Source organism: Sinocyclocheilus rhinocerous, unplaced genomic scaffold (assembly GCF_001515625.1).
Source record: "Sinocyclocheilus rhinocerous isolate Xijiao unplaced genomic scaffold, SAMN03320098_v1.1 scaffold1111, whole genome shotgun sequence".
Classification (NCBI taxonomy): Eukaryota; Metazoa; Chordata; class Actinopteri; order Cypriniformes; family Cyprinidae; genus Sinocyclocheilus; species Sinocyclocheilus rhinocerous.
In genome coordinates this window covers 153439-173371 of record NW_015655406.1, presented here as the reverse complement: position 1 = coordinate 173371, position 19933 = coordinate 153439, and the positions used below count along the sequence as shown (strand labels likewise).

Here is a 19933-nt window from a genome sequence, read left to right as displayed (position 1 = left end):
CGATGTAACCAAGCTTGATGTGTAAAATGTCACTGATAAAGATGGAATCTATCTGCTTCTACCCAGCATGCCTCGTGCTTTGCTCTGGTTTCTGGTCTCGGTGCTAATTAACCCAGATGTGGATATTAATATTGCGGTGGAGACGAAAGTGGGGCTGGGGTGGAAATGGGGCAGATGGAGAGGAGAGGGGGCAGATTTAAGGGTGGCGTCAGAGTGAAATGGGTCACTCCCACCCGTGTGCGACAGGAGACTAAAAGCTGTTACTATTTTTAAACACCCATTGGCCCTTTTTAATTGCTCATTACCCACTAGGATACAGTGAGAAACCCAGACTGCTCAAAACAAACAAACAAGATGCTGCTGCTGTACATTTTGGACGAACTGATAAAGTTCAACACTTTACAATAATGATCAATTTATCAACTTGTGAACACTGTAGCAGTTGGACTCTAGTTTTGAGGTGCCCTCAGTCTGCTAATAAATAAGGTTCATCATTGTCAAACCTACACGGGATTCTCAAATATTATGTCAATCATGTTTGATCATTTGGAAAAATAAGTAAACAGAAAACAACAAACAACTGACAGTTTACATAGATGCCTATTTATGTTCACTGTCTTCTATTATAACATTATAATATATAGTATATAATTTTATATTTTAAGTTTTCATTTTAAATTTTAAGTAGTTTTTGTTTGTTTTTAAATATTTCTATTTACCGTTTTTAAATATTTTTTCTAATATGTATATTTTATTTAATCTCAGATTTATTTCAATTTCCAAAAATGATTTTTGTAGTTTCAGTTTTAATGAACAATAACTACTAACTAACAATGAACAGCTATTTTTACAGCATTTATTAATCTAGGTTAATGTTAATAAACATTATTGTTCGTAATAATCTTAAATAAATGTTAATTTATAAATCGTTAAAATGTTAAAATATATAATTAAGATGAACCTAGATTAATAAATGCTGTAAAAATATTTTTCATTTTTGACTACCTTAGTGTTTTAAACTAAGGTAAACTAACTGAACCTTATTATAAAGTGTCAAAGTATTTGTCATAAATGATTTATTGCTAAATAATTGCATAAATGATTTATTGCTACACCCAAACATGCTGTAAAAAACATATATATATATATATATTTCATGCCTTTTTCTCATGCATATTGATTACGCTTCATAACACTTTCACAAAAAGTAATAATATTAAATAGGTATTTCTGCAGGAGGTTTATAATACAATAACAAAACATTTCTAATGCCAACTCATTAGGACACATAAAAAAACGTTATTTAATGGAGAACTGACATATCTAATGGTAAAAATCCTGTGCAGTTTGAAGCCCCACAGTGACAGACTTTTTTCAGTGGTATTTTATCAACATCAGCCCCTGTGAGTGTCCCGGTTGGTGCTTTATCCCATTTCCGTGTGTCTGTGTTGCTGTTTTGCCCACCTGCATAGTCAAAAGTCAGTTCTTCGTACCTTTCTATATCACGATTTGCGAACAGAGCGAGTCTGGGCAGCAGTGAGTGCACTCGAATGGGCACCATGACCAGGTTAGGCTTGCAGGAGTGGTTGATGAACCTTCCCACATTGCCTATGGTCACGGGGTCCACGAACGTCTGGGTGACCCTGTCCCCTCCGCTGTGCTCCTGCAAAGCAATGATGTAGTTCATATCTAGGGGAGTCTGTGAGAGCTGGCGGCGGCGGGCCTCATGAGACCCGATTATTTCCCCGGCGTACTCGCATACGAAACGGCCACAAGGGAGGCGCTCGAGAGCCTCCACCCCCAAACCCCTGTCCTTGGTGCTGAAAACACCCAGACGAACCTCGACCCCCTTTTGAACGACACGGTTCTGGCAGGACTCGCTGCAGGCGCATAAGGCATTGCACTCGAATACAGGCCTGCTGAAGCCGCCGTCCTCTTGCTGTTGGTTCAGATGTCCCTTGCTGTCATACGTCTGGCCAAACCTCAAGCAGGGGCAGCTGTCGGGCAGGCAGGACTGGACACGACATGAGCAGCCAGGGAGGGTCACCGCACTAGGATCAATGTCACAGCCTGGTCCTTGTACACTTTCTAGCACATACTAAAGGATTTCAGTCAGATTAAGACATACTGTAAACTGTAAATCAGTGGGAAAGTATATGAAAGTGCTGCCATCTAGTGGTGGTGAGGGTGTTTATGCCATGTAAATATCAATATCGTCATTCAAATAAACTTGAGTGCTGTTTGAAAACACTATTAGACTGCAAAATGATGAAAATGCCAACATATCTATAAAGACTTTAATGTAAGGCGCGTGAAATATTATGTAATTACCTGAAAGTTGGAAAAAGCCTCTTTGGGAACACTGTTCGCAATCAAAACAGGAACATTCTCGAGTCCGCCACTCAGATCCTGGCTGTATGATCGTATCATCATGTCTTCTTTGTAACTTTCTGTCTGATTCAGATGTGAAAGAGAACATTATTAACTCGTGGCTTGTTTAGAATATCGATGCATCCATGTAATAAACGCAAACGGAAGCGGAAAGTAAAAAAACTCGACGTTGAAGCAAAATAAAAGTCCGGCGTTCTGTTCACCTTTAGAGACTGAAGAACGCATATTATCTTCCTTGAAGACGTTTATAGGATGCTATTGGTTATGTAAATCATGACGTTGTTTGACATGCAGATGTTTTATGAAAAATTGTGGAGTTATAATGTGAAAAAGTTTATGTATAAGCACAAACGCAGAATGCTAAGTCTGACAGATAGAATTGTTATGTTATAATAAAGTGAGATGCTACTGAATATAGTTGTAACCCATACTTCAAAAAGTTTTATTCTGCTTTCAGCAACTGGTATATGTAGGATTAAAACAGATTTTATTTTAATATTTGTTATAGGTTACTTCATACAGAAATGTTCGCAAAATTACTTCTTGTAAGAAAATGTTTATATTAATTCATTTATGTATGAAAACGAGTTGCAGTTTTGTAAAATCTTTCAAAGTCAAGGCAATAAAAAACATAACCAACTAAAACAACTTGAGATAGGCCCATTATGCCATTTCCATTGGCTAAACGTATATCATTAGTCCATTTCCTATAATTCTATGTTCTCTATACATAACATTAAACGTATATTAAACCTATATTAAACATTAAGATATATTTAATACATTTAACTAATTAATATAAGCACAACCATTACCATTTAAGAGTTTTTTATTTAATGTTTAACCACAAAAACATCTTAATAACAGACACTTAAGACATAAAATTGTGTAACTGGAGAAAAAGCAATAAACACTTTTAAAACAGTCTTCGCAAAATTACTTCTTGTAAGAAAATGTTTATATGAATTCATTTATGTATGAAAACGAGTTGCAGTTTTGTAAAATCTTTCAAAGTCAAGGCAATAAAAAACATAACCAACTAAAACAACTTGAGATAGGCCCATTATGCCATTTCCATTGGCTAAACGTATATCATTAGTCCATTTCCTATAATTCTATGTTCTCTATACATAACATTAAACGTATATTAAACATTAAGATATATTTAATACATTTAACCAATTAATATAAGCACAACCATTACCATTTAAGAGTTTTTTATTTAATGTTTAACCACAAAAACATCTTAATAACGGACACTAAGACATAAAATTGTGTAACTGGAGAAAAAGCAATAAACACTTTTAAAACAGTCTGATTGGCACTTTAGTGCTTTCCATTCACTCCCACCTCTAACTGGCATTTCTCTGTGTAGATGTTTGTTGCATGATAAATGTACAGCAGGCAGAAATGTATTTCAAACACAAACTTCTGTAATTTAACAAAAGAATAGACCAGTAAAACATAGGAGGGCAAATCAAAACTCAAAAAATTATTAGCTATTAATTAAAAACAAAACAAGGCATAATGTCTGTTTACCCATGGTAATTTCTGTCTATATTTGCATGACCGTTAATATATTGCATGGAGTGTCAAAGTTCAACAGTTATTTAAAAGCAGGTCACAACCAAGCAACATTGGGCTGTTTGCATGAACAAGCACCACAGAGACAGTAACAGGTTGCCTGACACATCAAAAAAATAAAAAAAATAAAAGGACCAGATACAGTATAACCTCAGCCATAATCAGGCATGAAATGAGGAAAACACATATCTGTTTATAGCATAGACATCATCACAATGGTCCCATACAGAAATGAACTGATCTACAACAGCCAACCAATACAAATGTGTTTGAATAATTAAAGTAAATCAAAAAGACAGGAGGTGAGTGTTTGTAGCCATCATCTTGACTCTGGTGTCGTCCCGGGACGATGTCTAAGTCAAGGTTTCCCCTTTTGTGACCTTAAGAGACCAGACAGAAAACAAATCAGGCGTTTATTTCAAACAATTTAGAACAAGAAGGTCCTGCAAACACTTGTTATTGGCTTAAAACATACTCTGGCTTCAATGTACTCAATCCTCCTCTCCAAAGCAGTAAGCTTCTCATTCAAAGTGGCTAAACGGGACCTGCAGGACATATCTGAAAAATCAGAAACATTTCTGTATTAGGACACATACGAGAAAGGCCATCATTTCCTGTGAAACAAAATTATCTTGCAATAATCTTAAAAATATTTCAAAATGGCCAATAATAAGCATGCATGCATGAATAAATAATTAAAATGGCAAAAATAAGTTATTCATACAATTATTAATAATATAAATATTATAATATTAACGATCTATATAATTATAAATATCACTATCAATAATAATTCGGCCTATTATAATGATAAATTGTATAAAAAATATTTGTTATAAATAAGTGACCTTTTTGTTCAATTATAGACATTACAGTATGCTGTACTAGCACTGAAATTGGGGCTGGTTTATCAAAACAGACTGCATTAGTATTTACATTAGTTCACCCTGTTTGGCTCTTTGACTATACGCAAAGATATTAAATGCGTATATAGCTATTGAAATACGTTTATTTCAGTATAGCAAGCAATTAAATAATCATATTAACATATTTATTGTCAAAAAAGTGCAAATCTGAATCATGAACGACAAGACCAGACCAACCCAACGCCTGCATGTTTTTCCTGGTCATTACACATTACGTCTTCAACAAATATACTCATTTATTATGATATTATTTGGTTCTAAACAACAAAAACCTAAACACCTGATGTAACCCACATACTTTTCCGCAAATTATGCAGTCGAATGACCCACTGCTCTCGATTAGCATGCTAGTGTGAAGAAATTGCGTAATAAATTATGTAAAAATAAACGACAAGTCGGAGCTTCTCCATCTTACCGAAGGAATTGAGGAAATCGGCTATCTTCTTAATGCTGCTGGTGATCACTTCGATATATTCACGGTTCGCCCAGTCTTGGTGAATTTCCCTTTGCACTGGATCCTCCTGTCCGGCCATCATGAGCTAGTTAGCATTAGCCGCCGAGTGTTGTGTGAGAGGAAAGAGCAGCAGCAGCGCCCCCTGATGGACAAACACACACACTTCATTCTGGATCCTCATTCTACCGAGTTCTACGGAGGGATAATATGAAATTAAACACAAATATGCGAATCGTTGCACTTGAATCTTGCTATAAACAATTGCTTCAATGTAAAATAATAATAATCATATAAAATGGACAAAAATGTTCCATTATATTTTAATTTTCTATCTCTTGACCTTTGTATTAATGACTGATATTCTAGCCTACTTTAGAATGCAGCCATCGCGTACGAACGTTTAAACGGAAAAAAAAATACACAAACAGAAAAATAATAACATTCTGGTGCACGTTATTAACAGACATTAAACTCCCCGCGCGCGACCATAACAGATCTGGATATTCATAACGGATCCGCCTTCAGTCAAAGTATAATGATTTATCTATATTAACATTTTCGACTCGTGTTCAGTTTCTGACTGTGTAGGCTAGCTACAAATGTGTGACCGTTCATAGCATTTCAATTAGGCTATTATTATCACCTGTTCAGAACAGTTCTGACTTATTTTCATATCTACCTTTTATACGTAAGATGGGTCATCATCTGGGTCCGATGATTTTAGTGTTACAAAACAAATTGTTGTGCCGCTTCATAGTGCAAACTGCTGTTTCTTATCATATTACTTTAATGTATTGTCGTGGTTATAAACACATTGGATTGTAGCGCAAATAGTTTTACCATTAACTGCACTTTATTCTTTTAGTTAGGCTATGTATAGCAGCTTATCAGTTGGAAGTCTCACACATTCATCACAGAAAATAGCTTACTTACAGTATGCGTTGCAAAATATGGTGGATAGCCTACCATGGTACCATGTTCAAAAACATATTAATATTATGGTACTAGTATTTTGGCCTTTTGACCTGTACTGTACAGTAGAGTACTGTTTGGCATTAGTGTAGTTTTCATTAAACAAGCTGCATTTCTGTAAACTATGTTTCTATTGTGTAACATATTGTGCTTAATTGTTTTAAATCAATAGAGTGATGTCAACCAAATTTAGAAACTGTAGACGAAGCCTTGCAGCAGCTTTGGATAAGGCAGCAGAGGAGGTTCCTAGATTACCATCATCATTTCCAAACAGTGTCTCTTCTTTTCATAACTGCAGCCTGATAAGAACATCACAGGATGACAACTATGTATTTGACCACTGCACAGAGAGGCCAGATCGCATGAGTTTTAGGTGTGTGTACACTGTTTTTATCAGTGATAAATGTGCTGCAGTTATCCTAATTATCATGCCTGTTACTAATAATGAGGCCATTTTCTATAAATAGGAATGAAGACTTTCAGTGCTGCACGCGTCCTTCAAAACGGCAAGATCTATGTGGGCTCCTCGGCCAGTTTTATCATCATCAGAATCATGGTGTGACACTTGCCAGTTTTAAACTAACTTCCTTCTCTATTTTCAGATACACAGACCTTGGAGGATCTTGTGGCAAAGCTGGAGTTTGAAAATGAGCTGAATCGCATCTACAGTAGATCCTTGCTGAGTAAAAACCCAGACCAAGGAGAAAACACAGAAAATTCAAATAGCGATGTGGAAGAGGGAAGTACAGGCAGCTGGGTTCACGATAGTAAGGAAGAATATTCCTTCTTGCTAGACATGATTCTTGAGATTGAGCGGGACAGTGACTTCACTGCTGACTGTGATGTCAGTTCTTTGCAGCTGGACTTACAGTTATCACCATAGTTTGTGTGCCCTCAACGATTTATATGCTATAGGCCTACTTCTTTTCAGTTTGGAGGAAATTGGGTCATTTTCAAAAGAAAATATGTGCTTTAAATTTTTTCCTGTACTTGGAAAGGTTTATGCATTTCATAATGTATTTTTTGTATAGTATTGAGTTCATTGACATACAATATGCATGTCATTCTCAATTACACCTTGTTTAACTTATTTCTGCACTAGGAATCAATATCAATAAAACTGATTAATAACAACTCCATTCAAGAGTATGTCTGCATAAATTACAAAACAACAAACATAACATTGTCTGACTAGAACTAAATAAAATACTAATTTTTCATGAGCATTGTTGGTAAAATATTGTTTTTGTGAAGAATAGTAGAAATATTACTATTGATCTATACTATTTTAATTCTTTGTTTAATTTTTGTTATAATATCTATATACTCAAGCACAGGCCTGAAAAATTGCAAATACAAGAAACTTGTTTAAATACAGAGAAAAGATTCAAAATGACAATTAACCAATAGGGAAGTCAGATGGTATAATATCCACCAATCACATAAAGATATCAGAAAACATTCACACATCAGGTGAATAGCCTCTGTTTATATGGTGAACTACTAAGCAACATCCTACGCAAAGACAAAAAAAATGTGTGCCTAATGTGTGATTTTTCTCTCTGATGTTATGCGATTGGTGGATACTATACCATCTGACTTTCCTGCTGGTTGTTAGTTTGAATCTAGATTGTATTTAAAGGGGTCATATGATGCGATTTCAAGTTTTCCTTTCTCTTTGGAGTGTTACAAGCTGATTGTGCATAGATAAGATCCCTGAAGTTGCAAAGACTAAAGTCTCAAAACCAAAGAGATATTCTGTTACACCAAATACACAAAATAATGATCTTTAAAAAAGCATCATATGACCCCTTTAAGACAAAATATACCGTATTATTCCTTTCAGTTCCACTTTCTGACTTTTTATTTCTTTAAAATACGCATGGGTCATGGCCCCGTTTAGTAAATACATTGTTTAGAAATGGTAGAAATATTACTGTTGATCTAGAAGTTTTAATTATATATTCAAAATAATACTAAGTGAAAATTCTGTATCACTCTGTTTAGGTAAATGACAAGATTCCACATAAGCATGATATGACGATACTTCTGATCATTAAAACTCATTTTAATTTTACTGTGCATTATAAAACCCGCAGTACTGATCTGTTTAAAACCATGCCAAGGGGAAATATTATTTTGTATGTGACTTATTAAAAAAAGTGGAAGTGAAAATGTAAGGTCATATGCACTGCTTCTGTTTTTTTTTTCTCAGTGTCATAATCTGTGAAATAAGGAACAGAAATGTTTTTTGAACAGTTTATTTTTCAGTTAACAGTTGAAAGATAAAACCTAAGCTGTGCAGTTCATGAATGAATTACAACTATTATAATAAGCATTTACAGTTACATCAGAAGCTTCCCTCAGAAAGGTTTTAGAAAGCATCTTCATTAAGTAAGCAGTTTAAAAAACAGTCGCACTTTAATCCTGTCTGCACAGTCGGCCTATATCAAACAACAATATATAAGTGATATGAAATGGACGGTCAATCTTGCGTGGCCACAACATGAGGAGTTTGCCAGGTCTATTTCGCCCTCTTCAGAAGCTCTTTGATATCTGCTTCAATGTCGATGGTGAGGAACCTTCTGCTGTATCTCTTGAACGGTTCCCCGTCCGGGCCGATGAGGAACTTCTCAAAGTTCCAGGAGATGTCATTCCTGCTCACCGGACTCCAGATGATGAATTTGGGATCACCCATCAAGGACACGGAGTCGTCACTGGGCTGAGGCAGCTTCTCTTTGAGGAACACAAACAGAGGGTGGGCGTTCTCACCGTTCACTTCCAGCTTCTCCAGAAGTTGGAATTTTGGCTCGAAGCCATTTCCGGGACGGACGGACTTCAGAGACTGAAGAATTTCATCATTCTTGCAGTTCTCCTGTTAAGCAACCAAAATTGCATAATATGCAATAAAGCAGATAACGGCATGTGAACATAGAATCAGTTAACAATGCAGGTGTTGTCCATTGTCATCGTCGCTATCAAAATGAACAAAGCTTTGCTGATAGCAATACAAGATTGTGAAATATTTCAATTACTTCTACAATGCAAACCGGTGAAAATTTAAATATATTTGTATTATTATAAATATATAAAAAGCTTTAATGTATTAAAAACAACAACAGTGACAATATAAAAATTTATTTTTAACAGATACTACAAATATTAATTAATATTTTTAAACAGCTTTATATTTAACTATATGCAGTGTGTAACAATAATAATATGTTTATATATAATATTTAGATATATATAAATAGAATATTTTTTAATGATATTAAAATCTGTATATCTGTCTATAGGATCTTTAATAATTATATATAATGTATCCTTAAAATCTGAAGGATTTTAAAAATACATAAAGTATTTAAATGCAGAGGCGGACAGTAGTGAAGTATTTTTACTCCGCTGTAAAAGTACTTTTCAAGTGTCTGTACTTTACCAGAGTGTTTTTCTTTAGAAAACTTTACTTCACAACATTCCAAAGCATAATATTGTACTTTTTACTGCACTACGTTTCATATTAAATATCATTTAATACTTAATTACATTAGAAATCTATTACTTTCTTTCTTTTACTCAAGTAATTCAAAGATTTACTGGAGTACAAGAAAGTACAAAATTTTTAATGTTCTTAAGTATTAAAGGTAAAATAAACACCAACTTTTATTTATGAAATGTAGTGCAGTAAAAAGTACAACATTATGCTTTGGAATGTAGTGAAGTAAAGTTTTCCAAATAAAAACACTCTGATAAAGTACAGATACTTTTTAAATTTACTTGAGTAAAGTAAAAATACTTCACTACTGTCCGCCTCGGTTTAAATGCATAAAAAAATAAATACCACTATAAATATCTGTATATAGGATTTATATATTAATATAAGTTAATTAAAATGTATACAAGTTATATGATGTATTAATATAAGTTATAATCTATCCTCAAAAATCAAAAAATAAATAAATAAGTGAAGAATGTTGGAAGTCTCACCTGATGTCCGAACTGGTTGCAGGGAGCGCCCAGAATCACGAGCCCCTGATCAGCGTAGCGGCTGTGGAGCTCGTTCATCTGAGTGTAATCCCTGACTGTTGTGCCTCAAAGCGACGCCACATTTTCAATTAGCACCACTTTACCTTTGAGAGAGGAAACGTTCAGGAGGTCCCCAGACAAAAGTTTGGCGGACAGATCATAAAACTTCTTCACGGCCCCTGCCATGCTCGAACACGCCGTTTACTACGTAGTTCGAAGAGCAAAATGATCTTTTACCAGCGAACCTTGAGTTCAACCTTGAGTCACAGGGAGCGGAGGCGCGTAATAGTGATGTCCGGTTCGCGAACGAATCGTTCGATTTAACCGGTTCTTCTTAGTGAACCGGTTGAACCAGTTCACCAAATCGGACTGAATCATTTGAAACGGTTCGCGTCTCCAGTAAGCATTAATCCACAAATTACTTAAGTTATTCACTTTTTTAACATGGCTGACACTCCCTCTGAGTCGAAATAAATCAATATCCCGGAGTAATTTATTTACTCAAACAGTACACTGACTGAACTGCTGTGAAGAGAGAACTGAAGATGAACACAAGCAGAGCAGCCGGATAACGAACATACGCGCCCACTGCTTGAGTGGTTCTCGTTCTCGAGTCAATAAAAGAAGGTGAGTAGACCTTATGAATGAGGACACTGGTGTATTGCTATGTCGGTAAGACACTTTTCTATTGCTGCATTGGCAGTATTATATGATTTTTGGAGTGAATAATGTTTAATGTTGAGACCAAACTTAGTGTGACAGGTGGATCAGTGATTGATTTATGGCTGTAACATATTCTAGATGTTTATTTATTTATTACATTTTTAAAAATTATTTATTTAAATTATTATTATTTATAAGAATAATTTCTGATGGATCATGTGACACTGAAGATTGCAGTTATGGCTCCAGTCAGTTTACCATCACAGAAATAAGTTACATTTTAAAATGTATTAAAATACAAATTTAAAACAATTTTTTAAACATTATTTAATTAATTATTAGTATTATTAAAAATATTTAAACATCATTCCAGACCTTTGACCCCCACTGTTTGTGTATATCTATATCTATCTGTATATGAAGGGTGAATTCAGGTAACTTCCGGTCGTGCGTATGTGGGGTAAAGCAGCGGAGCTTTTATTATGCCACAGTCGAGCGCTTCCGCTGCTTCCGGTCGTGCGTATGTGGGGTAAAGCAGCGCTGTTTTATCATACTAGATACGTTTGAAAGTTCTGTTATAATGCTACTCTGTGCGGTCGTCACCTGTTTAATAAAATGCATAACATATTAAAGCGTCTTTGGTGTTTCCATATTTTCTACAAAACAAAACCGGAAATCGAGGGTTATGACGTCACTATAGACATGGTCCGTGTCACTAGTTAAAATTTCTTATTTCTCTGGATTTAAACATTCTTCTAAACATTTGGGATAATGTAAGTACACAAGTCAGCAAAATATATAAAACTGTTCTAGTGGTTTTTGGATATTTTAATAAAAAAATCTTACATATTGTGCCTTTAAGTCCTAGGATCTAAATTCTGATGTTGTTTGGATTCAATTCAGATTCATTTCAGTACAAGTAGTAGAGAATGTGGATGAAAGGAAGCATAAGTAGCCGACTGAAGCGATCTAGGGTGTATGGTTTGAATTTAGAGAAAGGCACCAAGGTTATTATTTCATGAACCCTAGCTTAGGCTGAACTTGATCTCAGAATGTCATAAAAAGGAAAGCAGAAAAGGTAAAATGTATCAGAGTTGGTGCCCTGTACCTACGCTTGCCCTTACACTTTTATGGAATATAAATTAGCTCATACCACAACTTCTGTGACTATTTATATCTGACCTTCAGTGGCTCCAGTTGCCCTCTGGGTTGAATCACTTTTCAAGTTGTTTAGTTCTAACAGAGTGTTTTGTTTGGCATTTAGGAGTGTATTTATATTTATCTATGTATGTATTTATCTGGCAAAAAAAAAAGAACACCAGCTAATGGGGCGATCAAAAAATAACCACCATTTCTACAGCAGAGGAAGAGCAGAAACCCACCATCCTGTTTGAGACGATGCACGTAATCAGTTTGTGTAGGCTGACGGTGTTGCTGGAATTACTTCTTGACTCGTTTTGGCAAAGAAAGCCTCTTGGTTTTCCTGTTTGTGCACAAGACCTTCTTGATGCAGAACTTGCATCATCACATTTCTCACACTTCCTGCCCACCTCCTTCTTGACCAGTCAAAACGGTTTTCATAGCATTAATGTGTACTCAACCTCCCACCAGAAAGCCCTACTGGAATGGAGTCTGACTCTTGATTGACAGCTCGGTCTTACTTTCAAAGGCTCATTGTCAATGACAGACTGTTTTTTCTTTCCCCAAGTCCCCAATTAGCAACTGTCCAAAGCTCCACGCATACAGCCATGGCCAAGTCCTGATCCAGTTCAGCTAATTGTCATAATGATCTCAGCCCATTAAGAGAGGAGCCTGGGGTGCTAAACCCGAGGGTCAGAAGCTCCCAAAGGCTGCCGATAGAAAGTAGAGAGGCAGTAACAGGACTGGAAAACAATGGACTCCTCAGGGATGAAGGATTTTACCACAAGGATTGGCATGACCACCATGGTCCCTCTATTTTTTTTTTATTCACTGACTGCTACTGTAGTCTACAAGCCCGCAAGCTTTTGGGAACTTTCTCTCATCAGGCCAAACAATGCGGTGGAAGTGAAAGCCCATGGGTCTGAAGATGGTTGCCATGGATAAGAAGAGCGGGGAAGACTTCTTCACATGCCAGATTCTGTGAAGGGCCATGAAAGGCATTCCAGTCCCTAAGTGACGGAGAGTTTTAGGGTTTGCTTTTTCTCTGTTCTCCACATCGGTCATTTGCAAGTCTATTAGACTGCTATTAGAATAGTTGATGGTGACTGTTGGCAGAATTGCACTTTCAGTAATATTTCAGATTTTTGAAGTATGTGCATGCTTTTTGGCGGTAGTATTGCCTGGTTCTTTGATGTATATGTAATAACTATCAACAAAGGGGTTTGTAATATCAAGACGTCAATTTTCCAATACTGCACTGAATTTTACATTTTGGGGTATTTTTACCTGATCTACCATTTAAGGTTACATATTAGTACCTTAATGGGATAATTCATCTGAAAATGAAAATTCTGTTATCATGTACTCAACTTTTTGTCATTCCAAACAGTGATGTTATTGTGAACTAAAACTATTAAAAATCATTTTTGGTAAGTACTAAATTAAATAACTGGCATTTTTGGCAGTACTAAATTAAAAAATATGATCTTTAAACTAAAAAAGAAAAACTTGCACATCATGTTCAAAAGTGTTCAACCCCTTCGCTCTTAACGCATCGTCTTTCCTTCTGGAGCATCAGTGAATGTTTTCACCTTTTGTAATAGTTGTGTACGAGTCCCTCAATTGTCCTCAGTGTGAAAAGATGAATCTCAAAATCATACAGGCACTGCTGGAAAAGGTTCAAATATGCAAAAGATGCTAGAAAAACAAAGGCCTTCAACTCATGTTAAAAACAGGCCCTAATTGAGTGTTCTCTGTTCTGAAGAACTGAGAATGATTTGATGAGCTTGATAGCTTAATCTGATCATCTTCATGACCCATCAATCCTTGACTAGTGACAGAAAAGATAATATCAACAAACTACCATTTTTAGGAAGGAACTTAAGCATCCTGTTGTCAACAAATGTCTTGGAACAGAATTCCAACTGGCTCTCGCCATCAAAACTATTAGTATTTTCGCAGCGTCCTGGCTGTCTGAGGATGGCAGGAACATGAAAAGGCAGTCCACTGTGAAGATGCGGATAGCGGCAGTGACAGCGAGGGGGGGAGGGAAGATGCGAGAGCTTTTTAAAGCGCGTCTGAAGTGATGAATAAATGAGTCTGCCTTCCAAGGTATTTTGGAGTCGAATTTCCCAGAGGACTGCTACAACTCTGTAACCTCAGTGACATTTCACAAATTTGCCTGAAATGGATTTGACTGCTACTTGACAAGTAAAACGACAAATGTAAAACAGAAACGCTATGCTGACAGTTACATATGCTCATCAGTACTTCTGTCTTTCTGTCAGTTCAGTGTCTTGAATGATCTTTTCTCGCCATATTTCAATGTCTACAAGTTTCTCTTTTCAGACGTTTACCTCAGTCGTGACTAAACATGCCACCTCAAAGTCAACCCTGCTTCCTGTACCCATATTGCAACTCCTTTAAACCCAATTTTCAGAGTCTGTATGAGCTTTTCCAGTTGTCAGCAAGAGGGTATGATTATTGTGGTATGACTTACTGGTATTTTAATAGGTTGTTTATTGCACTGCGTGGTGTGATGTAGTGGTTAAGGCTCAGTGAAGACGAAAGTCATAAGGTTGCTGGTTTGACTCCATAAACCATCACCATTTTGCCTTTAAACTGACACTAAAATTCAACATGAAATGGCAGTGATAATCTATTACACTTCTGTAATGTGTTTTAGAGCAAAACAGGATACTCAGCGAAAAACTATGTAGGGCCATCTGCGTTCATTGGAATGTAAAATATATGTTTTTAATCCAAACTGGTTTGGTGATTGTATTTCAGTTTACTTTTTGGTCTATATTCAATTAACCTACCTGATAATTGCGATGTATTAATTGGCCAAGACTTTTTGTGTTGTTGTTTTTGTAATATATTTATGATCCTATTTACAGAATAACTAATATATAATAATAGTATCCTCATTATATGCTATTGTATTAGGAGCTTAGTTTTCACATTGTATTTTTAGTTAAATAGATGTTTAAATTACGATACTTAATGTTTATACATGTTTCATGTAAAAAAAAACATGTAAAATAATCTTCTGAAGTCCTAAAGATGCCCTGTTGACTAAACTGTTGACAGAACATGGTCTCTGGCGATCCCTAAAGTTTTGTTGTAGCTGATCTCACTTATTTATAATCTAATGCTGTGTTGGAAGAGACTGTCACAATTTCTGTCAAAGGCTCTGAGCAAATGGAGGCTTAGTGACAGGCCAGTCTGTTAAAACACACTTCCTATGAACAACATCTGCTGGAAGCGCACTGGGAAACCAGACCTCCCACAGACCAGGGCCTCAGAACGATCCAGCTGTGAATAGACTACTTGAAGAATTATGTGATGCTGTTTAAGGATCAGAATTGATTAGCACTGCAATATAAACACCAAATGGTCTTGAGAGAAAACTAAAACCAGTTTAACTTGTCTGTTTATCTGCTTTTCTGACTGATATTTTTCCTGACTGGCGGTGCAATCTATTCCTGGAGGGCCCGGCAAGAGGCCGAAAGTGACCCAGAAGACTATGAGATGAATGAACACTTTCCTCCAATTTAAAGGATGGATGTTCTGGGAACTGTTAGAGCCTCTTTTCTAAACAGACCTTCATCTGTCACAGTCTAGCTTCAGCGACCTACCCCTTTTCCCTCCAAATCCTCGAGAAACATGAACCCCATGCCGAGTCTGGGTCGTACAATCCATCTCAAATTTCCTTGGTGCCCTCATTTGCAAGCATATATGCTTTGGGTTGGTAAAAGCTAGAGGCGTGCATGAAAAGTGACAGTTGGGCATCCGTCCACACCGGTCTCGAAGCTGCCAGACGATGTGTGGCAACTAGGCACAGTCTTATCAAACTACAGCTTCATTGTTGTTGTTTTTTTTTACCACACAATGCCACCTGCTCATGCAACTTCATCTAATACTGTATTTATATGCCTTTTTCAGCCGTGGCTTTGTTTATTCTCATTAAGCTAGCTTTTCTGCTGTGACTCACCGAATCGTAGACATTGTCTTTGAACACAACTGCGCTAGTGAGAGTGAGGGAGATCTTGTTGCATAAGATAAGCATTGTGAGATGTGTAAGGCTCCTTTTGGTGATTACTGTAGGCAGCTGATGGGTTTTAATGGGGCTGGGAAAGTTTTTATTGTGGAAATGCTGTTTCGGGATCAGTTTGGGAAGATCAGTGTTTGCTGGCTCGAGAAGTGCTCGTCTTTGATATAATCCTGCCGTACTGGGAAAGTTGATAACTGTGAAAGCTAGCAGGGCCAAACTAACTAAAGTGAGGTAGAAAGGGCTGCATTAATTATCCACTGTTTGTTTTGTGTAGTACATGTATGTTCCACACATTGTTGATTTTCTTTTATCTTTTTGACTAAAATGTCCATGTTTTAGAGACATGATATTGCATGTTGTGTGGCATGTTTTTACAGCATTGGCATATTTTTATGTGACCTACCTAACACATTCTGACTACCATTAGACTTTTTTTTTCTCAAGTCTTATATATATATATATATATATATATATACACACACACACACATATTCAGTATTGAGCCTAAGAGACTTCTTAAATATGTATATATTTGATAAATAAATAAATAAATATATCAAAAATATAGTAATCAGTAATATTGTGAAATATTACAATTTTAAAATAACTGTTTTTTTATTTTAATACATTTTAAAATGTAATTTATTCCTGTGATGTAAATCTGAATTTTCAGCATCATTACTCCAGTCTTCAGTTTTACATGATCTTTCAGAAATCATTCTAATATGCTGATTTACTGTTTTAAGAAATCATGAAACCTTTTATTTTTTAATTCTTTGTTTCATTTTCACTTATTAGAAATACAAATATTTCTAATAAGTATAACATAAAAAATGTATCTTTTCATCAGTTTCATGCATCCTTGCTGAGTAAAAATATAAATTTCTTTAAAAAAAAAAAAAAACTTTATAGAGAATGTTTAAGTGGACTGCTTAACCGATTGGATTATTTGACTTTTTTTGTACATTTTCTTCAGCAGTTTTAGTTTAAATCATTAAATTATTGTCAAAATACTTTTTTGTTAATTGTGAAAACCTTACTCAGCAATCATTTTTGACAGTAATTTCAATATTTACATTGGTTCTTCATTACAAAATGTTTATGTGTGTTGTAGGTTCCAGCACAGAAGTGTCGCTATGCAGTGGGTAGTATTTTGAGTGAAGGCGAGGACGGACCCAATGAGGAACAGCAGCAGCTGTATGAGAAGAACGGCTTCCGGGTTTTTTCTTTCCCAGAGGTCACACATGTTGTCACAGCATCCTTCCCTCACCGAACCCCTCTCTCTATTTTCCTGGGGGTGCAGAGGGTCTATCCACAGCTGAACTGCTACATCAAGGTAACATCATCATCATCTTCAACATTTATCAAATGTCTGTTCTCTAGCTTTTCAACTTAACTTCAAGGCCATGTTGGTGCAGGTGTGTTTAATTCAAGTCGTCTCCATAGTGCGATTGATTCCGTGCTTGTGTTTCCTTCGACATGATTTGTGTACTGACGCAAAAAGGTTGTAAGGGAACAAACGCCTAGTCTGTCAGTGTTTTTGGCCTCTATCTGGAGGGATGCAGACAGTAATTATTAAGCAGTAGACTTAATCATAGCAATTAAGGACAAAGAGAGAGAAGAAAAGCTGGGGATGAGGGCAAAGAAAGCAACAAATGAGAGTTGCAGGATTGCGAATTGGGAAGAGGTAAGTAGAGGAAAGTGCAGAGATTTGGCATGGAAAGGAAGCAGTAAAGATGCACATTCAAAAGGTTTTGAACCCAATATACTTACAGCAAAGTTAATTTGTATTCTTCGCTTAGGGGTAAAATTAAGTTTGATTAACTTTGCAGTAGTATATTATTAGTGAACATCCCAATGCTGTCTACAGTGCTATGCACTTTCCATTCAATAACAGAATAAACGCACAACAAAAATGACAGTGGTGAGAAAACAGCAGTTAAGAAAGCATGTGATCATAACGATGTAGATATGTTTGCACAAGCTCTGCAATTCTGATGTGCAATCAAGTCACGTCACGTTTATTTATATAGTGCTTAGTTTATACTATAGATTTCTTTAAAGCAAGCAGCTTTACTGTATTAAAAATGCAAAAACAGAGTCAGTCTCTCATGTTTGAAATGACATCACATAATTCGTTCTTTGATTTTGCTTGCAATTTGTGCTCTCACTATGCTGTACGTTTAAACATAAGTGACCAATAGTCCAAAAATAAGTAAATATTTATATTTTTTGAAGTGATTTTGGTAGCCTTTTTGATGGCCATCAAAGTTTCTCTATATATTTTTGGCATCATTTGTGTGTGTGTGTGTGAGCCCCCCTCAACTCACCCCGCCATCTGCCCTGATGCAGCGTCAGTGTGAACGCAGCCAACAGGCTCAGCCTCCTGCCTCCTCCAGCCTCAAGATCTGTCTGCTCAGCTGGTAGATAACTTATCGCCTCCTGTTTGAGTCCTTCCCCTTTCCCTTTTCATGCATGTTTACTTTCTGACCCTTATAGAAATCTTGATATCATCAACTTGCAGTTCTAGGCTTAAGAAAGTCTGGTGTAGACCACTTGGTGTTAAATGTTGACATCTACTATCTAAAACACTAGGGAGCATAATACTGGATTATTCCATCTGTTTGGACATAGGTATGGCAGTGTTTCAGTTTCAAAAACACTGCTTCAGATTATTTAAATTCTCTTTCCCAAAATTTTTGTAGACGTCTATGGTCTTTAATGTGTTTTGTGTTGCTACCTTGAGTGAATGTAATGTAATACTTTCAAGAAAAATTAACTTGTAGCAAATTGTTTGAGATTGTATTACACGTCTGAATACTCTGTTATCAATTATTAGTTGTTTGTCTAGCTAGTGCAGCTAGAAGTTAGCTGTGGAATTATGGAGAATTTGGCCAGTGCGTGATGTCTCAGAATTGAGGATGTGAGATAGAATCATCCAGAAAGGTGGCCTACAGGTTTCTATTTTCTATTATATTTTAAGGGATGTGCAAAATATACACTACTATTTAAAAGTGCTGGGTATCGTTCAAATATTTTCAATACCGATACCTTGACTTTGATACCGGTTCCTAATCTATACTTTTTTCGATACCAATTTTATGAAATCCATTTTAAAAAGATTAAATTACACATTACCTCAAAAAACATATTGGTTTTATTTTTTCTGATTATTAACGTCTTTACAGACTCAAAGACTTATCTCCTGAGCCAGTGCACAAAGGAACAAAAAAGCACAAAGGAACAAAATGTAACCAACACAATAAATCAGTGCAAATAAAGTTCAAATTGTTTTCAGTTTCCCCATCTTTTAGGCTACATTTACACTAGTGCGTTTTTTTTTTAAAAGGGGTGGTTCACTGGTTTTTTTCTAGGCTTGATTGTGTTTATGGGGTGCAGTCTAACATGTGTTAATGCTTTGGTGTCTCGTTCCCTTCGGGGAACCATGGTTACATACGTAACCTGGAGACGTTTTCTCTTCCTCTTCTCTAAAGCAGCGCAGCATGGCCTCGCCCCCTTTGCTACCTTTTCACGAGGGCGGGGTTATCTGGGTTTGTTACGTCATGAACCCGGGAAGTAATTTGTTGTAGTCCCTACCAGCCGTTTTTGTAGGCATTAAACTGCCAGAATTTTAAAAGACGATATCTCCGTTTGCATTGAACTTTCAGCTTCGTAACTTTGCAGATATTGTTTATGCTCAAACTAGTGTTGTCAAAAGAC

At 36.1% G+C, this 19933-nt stretch overlaps 4 protein-coding genes across 4 annotated transcripts in view; 1 reads left to right on the top strand and 3 right to left on the bottom strand.

The window, feature by feature from the left end:
- Positions 1-1219: 1219 nt before the first annotated feature.
- Positions 1220-2592, bottom strand: setmar (SET domain and mariner transposase fusion gene). Its single transcript, XM_016525234.1, has 2 exons — positions 2332-2592; positions 1220-2098 (listed from the first exon to the last, which is right to left on the bottom strand). Exons 1-2 carry the CDS (start codon positions 2431-2433, stop codon positions 1304-1306), a joined length of 897 nt encoding a protein of 298 aa, XP_016380720.1. The 5' UTR covers positions 2434-2592; the 3' UTR covers positions 1220-1303.
- Positions 2593-3591: 999 nt separating this feature from the next.
- Positions 3592-5536, bottom strand: LOC107718197 (probable protein BRICK1). Its single transcript, XM_016525177.1, has 3 exons — positions 5317-5536; positions 4451-4533; positions 3592-4355 (listed from the first exon to the last, which is right to left on the bottom strand). Exons 1-3 carry the CDS (start codon positions 5435-5437, stop codon positions 4329-4331), a joined length of 231 nt encoding a protein of 76 aa, XP_016380663.1. The 5' UTR covers positions 5438-5536; the 3' UTR covers positions 3592-4328.
- A 3042-nt stretch (positions 5537-8578) lies between these two features.
- Positions 8579-10636, bottom strand: LOC107718196 (glutathione peroxidase 1-like). The gene is made up of 2 exons (XM_016525175.1): positions 10315-10636; positions 8579-9202 (listed from the first exon to the last, which is right to left on the bottom strand). Exons 1-2 carry the CDS (start codon positions 10537-10539, stop codon positions 8852-8854), a joined length of 576 nt encoding a protein of 191 aa, XP_016380661.1. The 5' UTR covers positions 10540-10636; the 3' UTR covers positions 8579-8851.
- Positions 10637-14530: 3894 nt separating this feature from the next.
- Positions 14531-19933, top strand: part of LOC107718226 (testis-expressed sequence 264 protein-like) — a 44241-nt gene continuing 38838 nt past the window's right edge. Inside the window, exons 1-3 of the mRNA XM_016525221.1 lie at positions 14531-14631; positions 16267-16345; positions 17328-17549. Of these exons, the coding sequence (XP_016380707.1) occupies positions 14531-14631; positions 16267-16345; positions 17328-17549 (402 nt within the window). The remainder of the gene's footprint in view (positions 14632-16266; positions 16346-17327; positions 17550-19933) is intronic.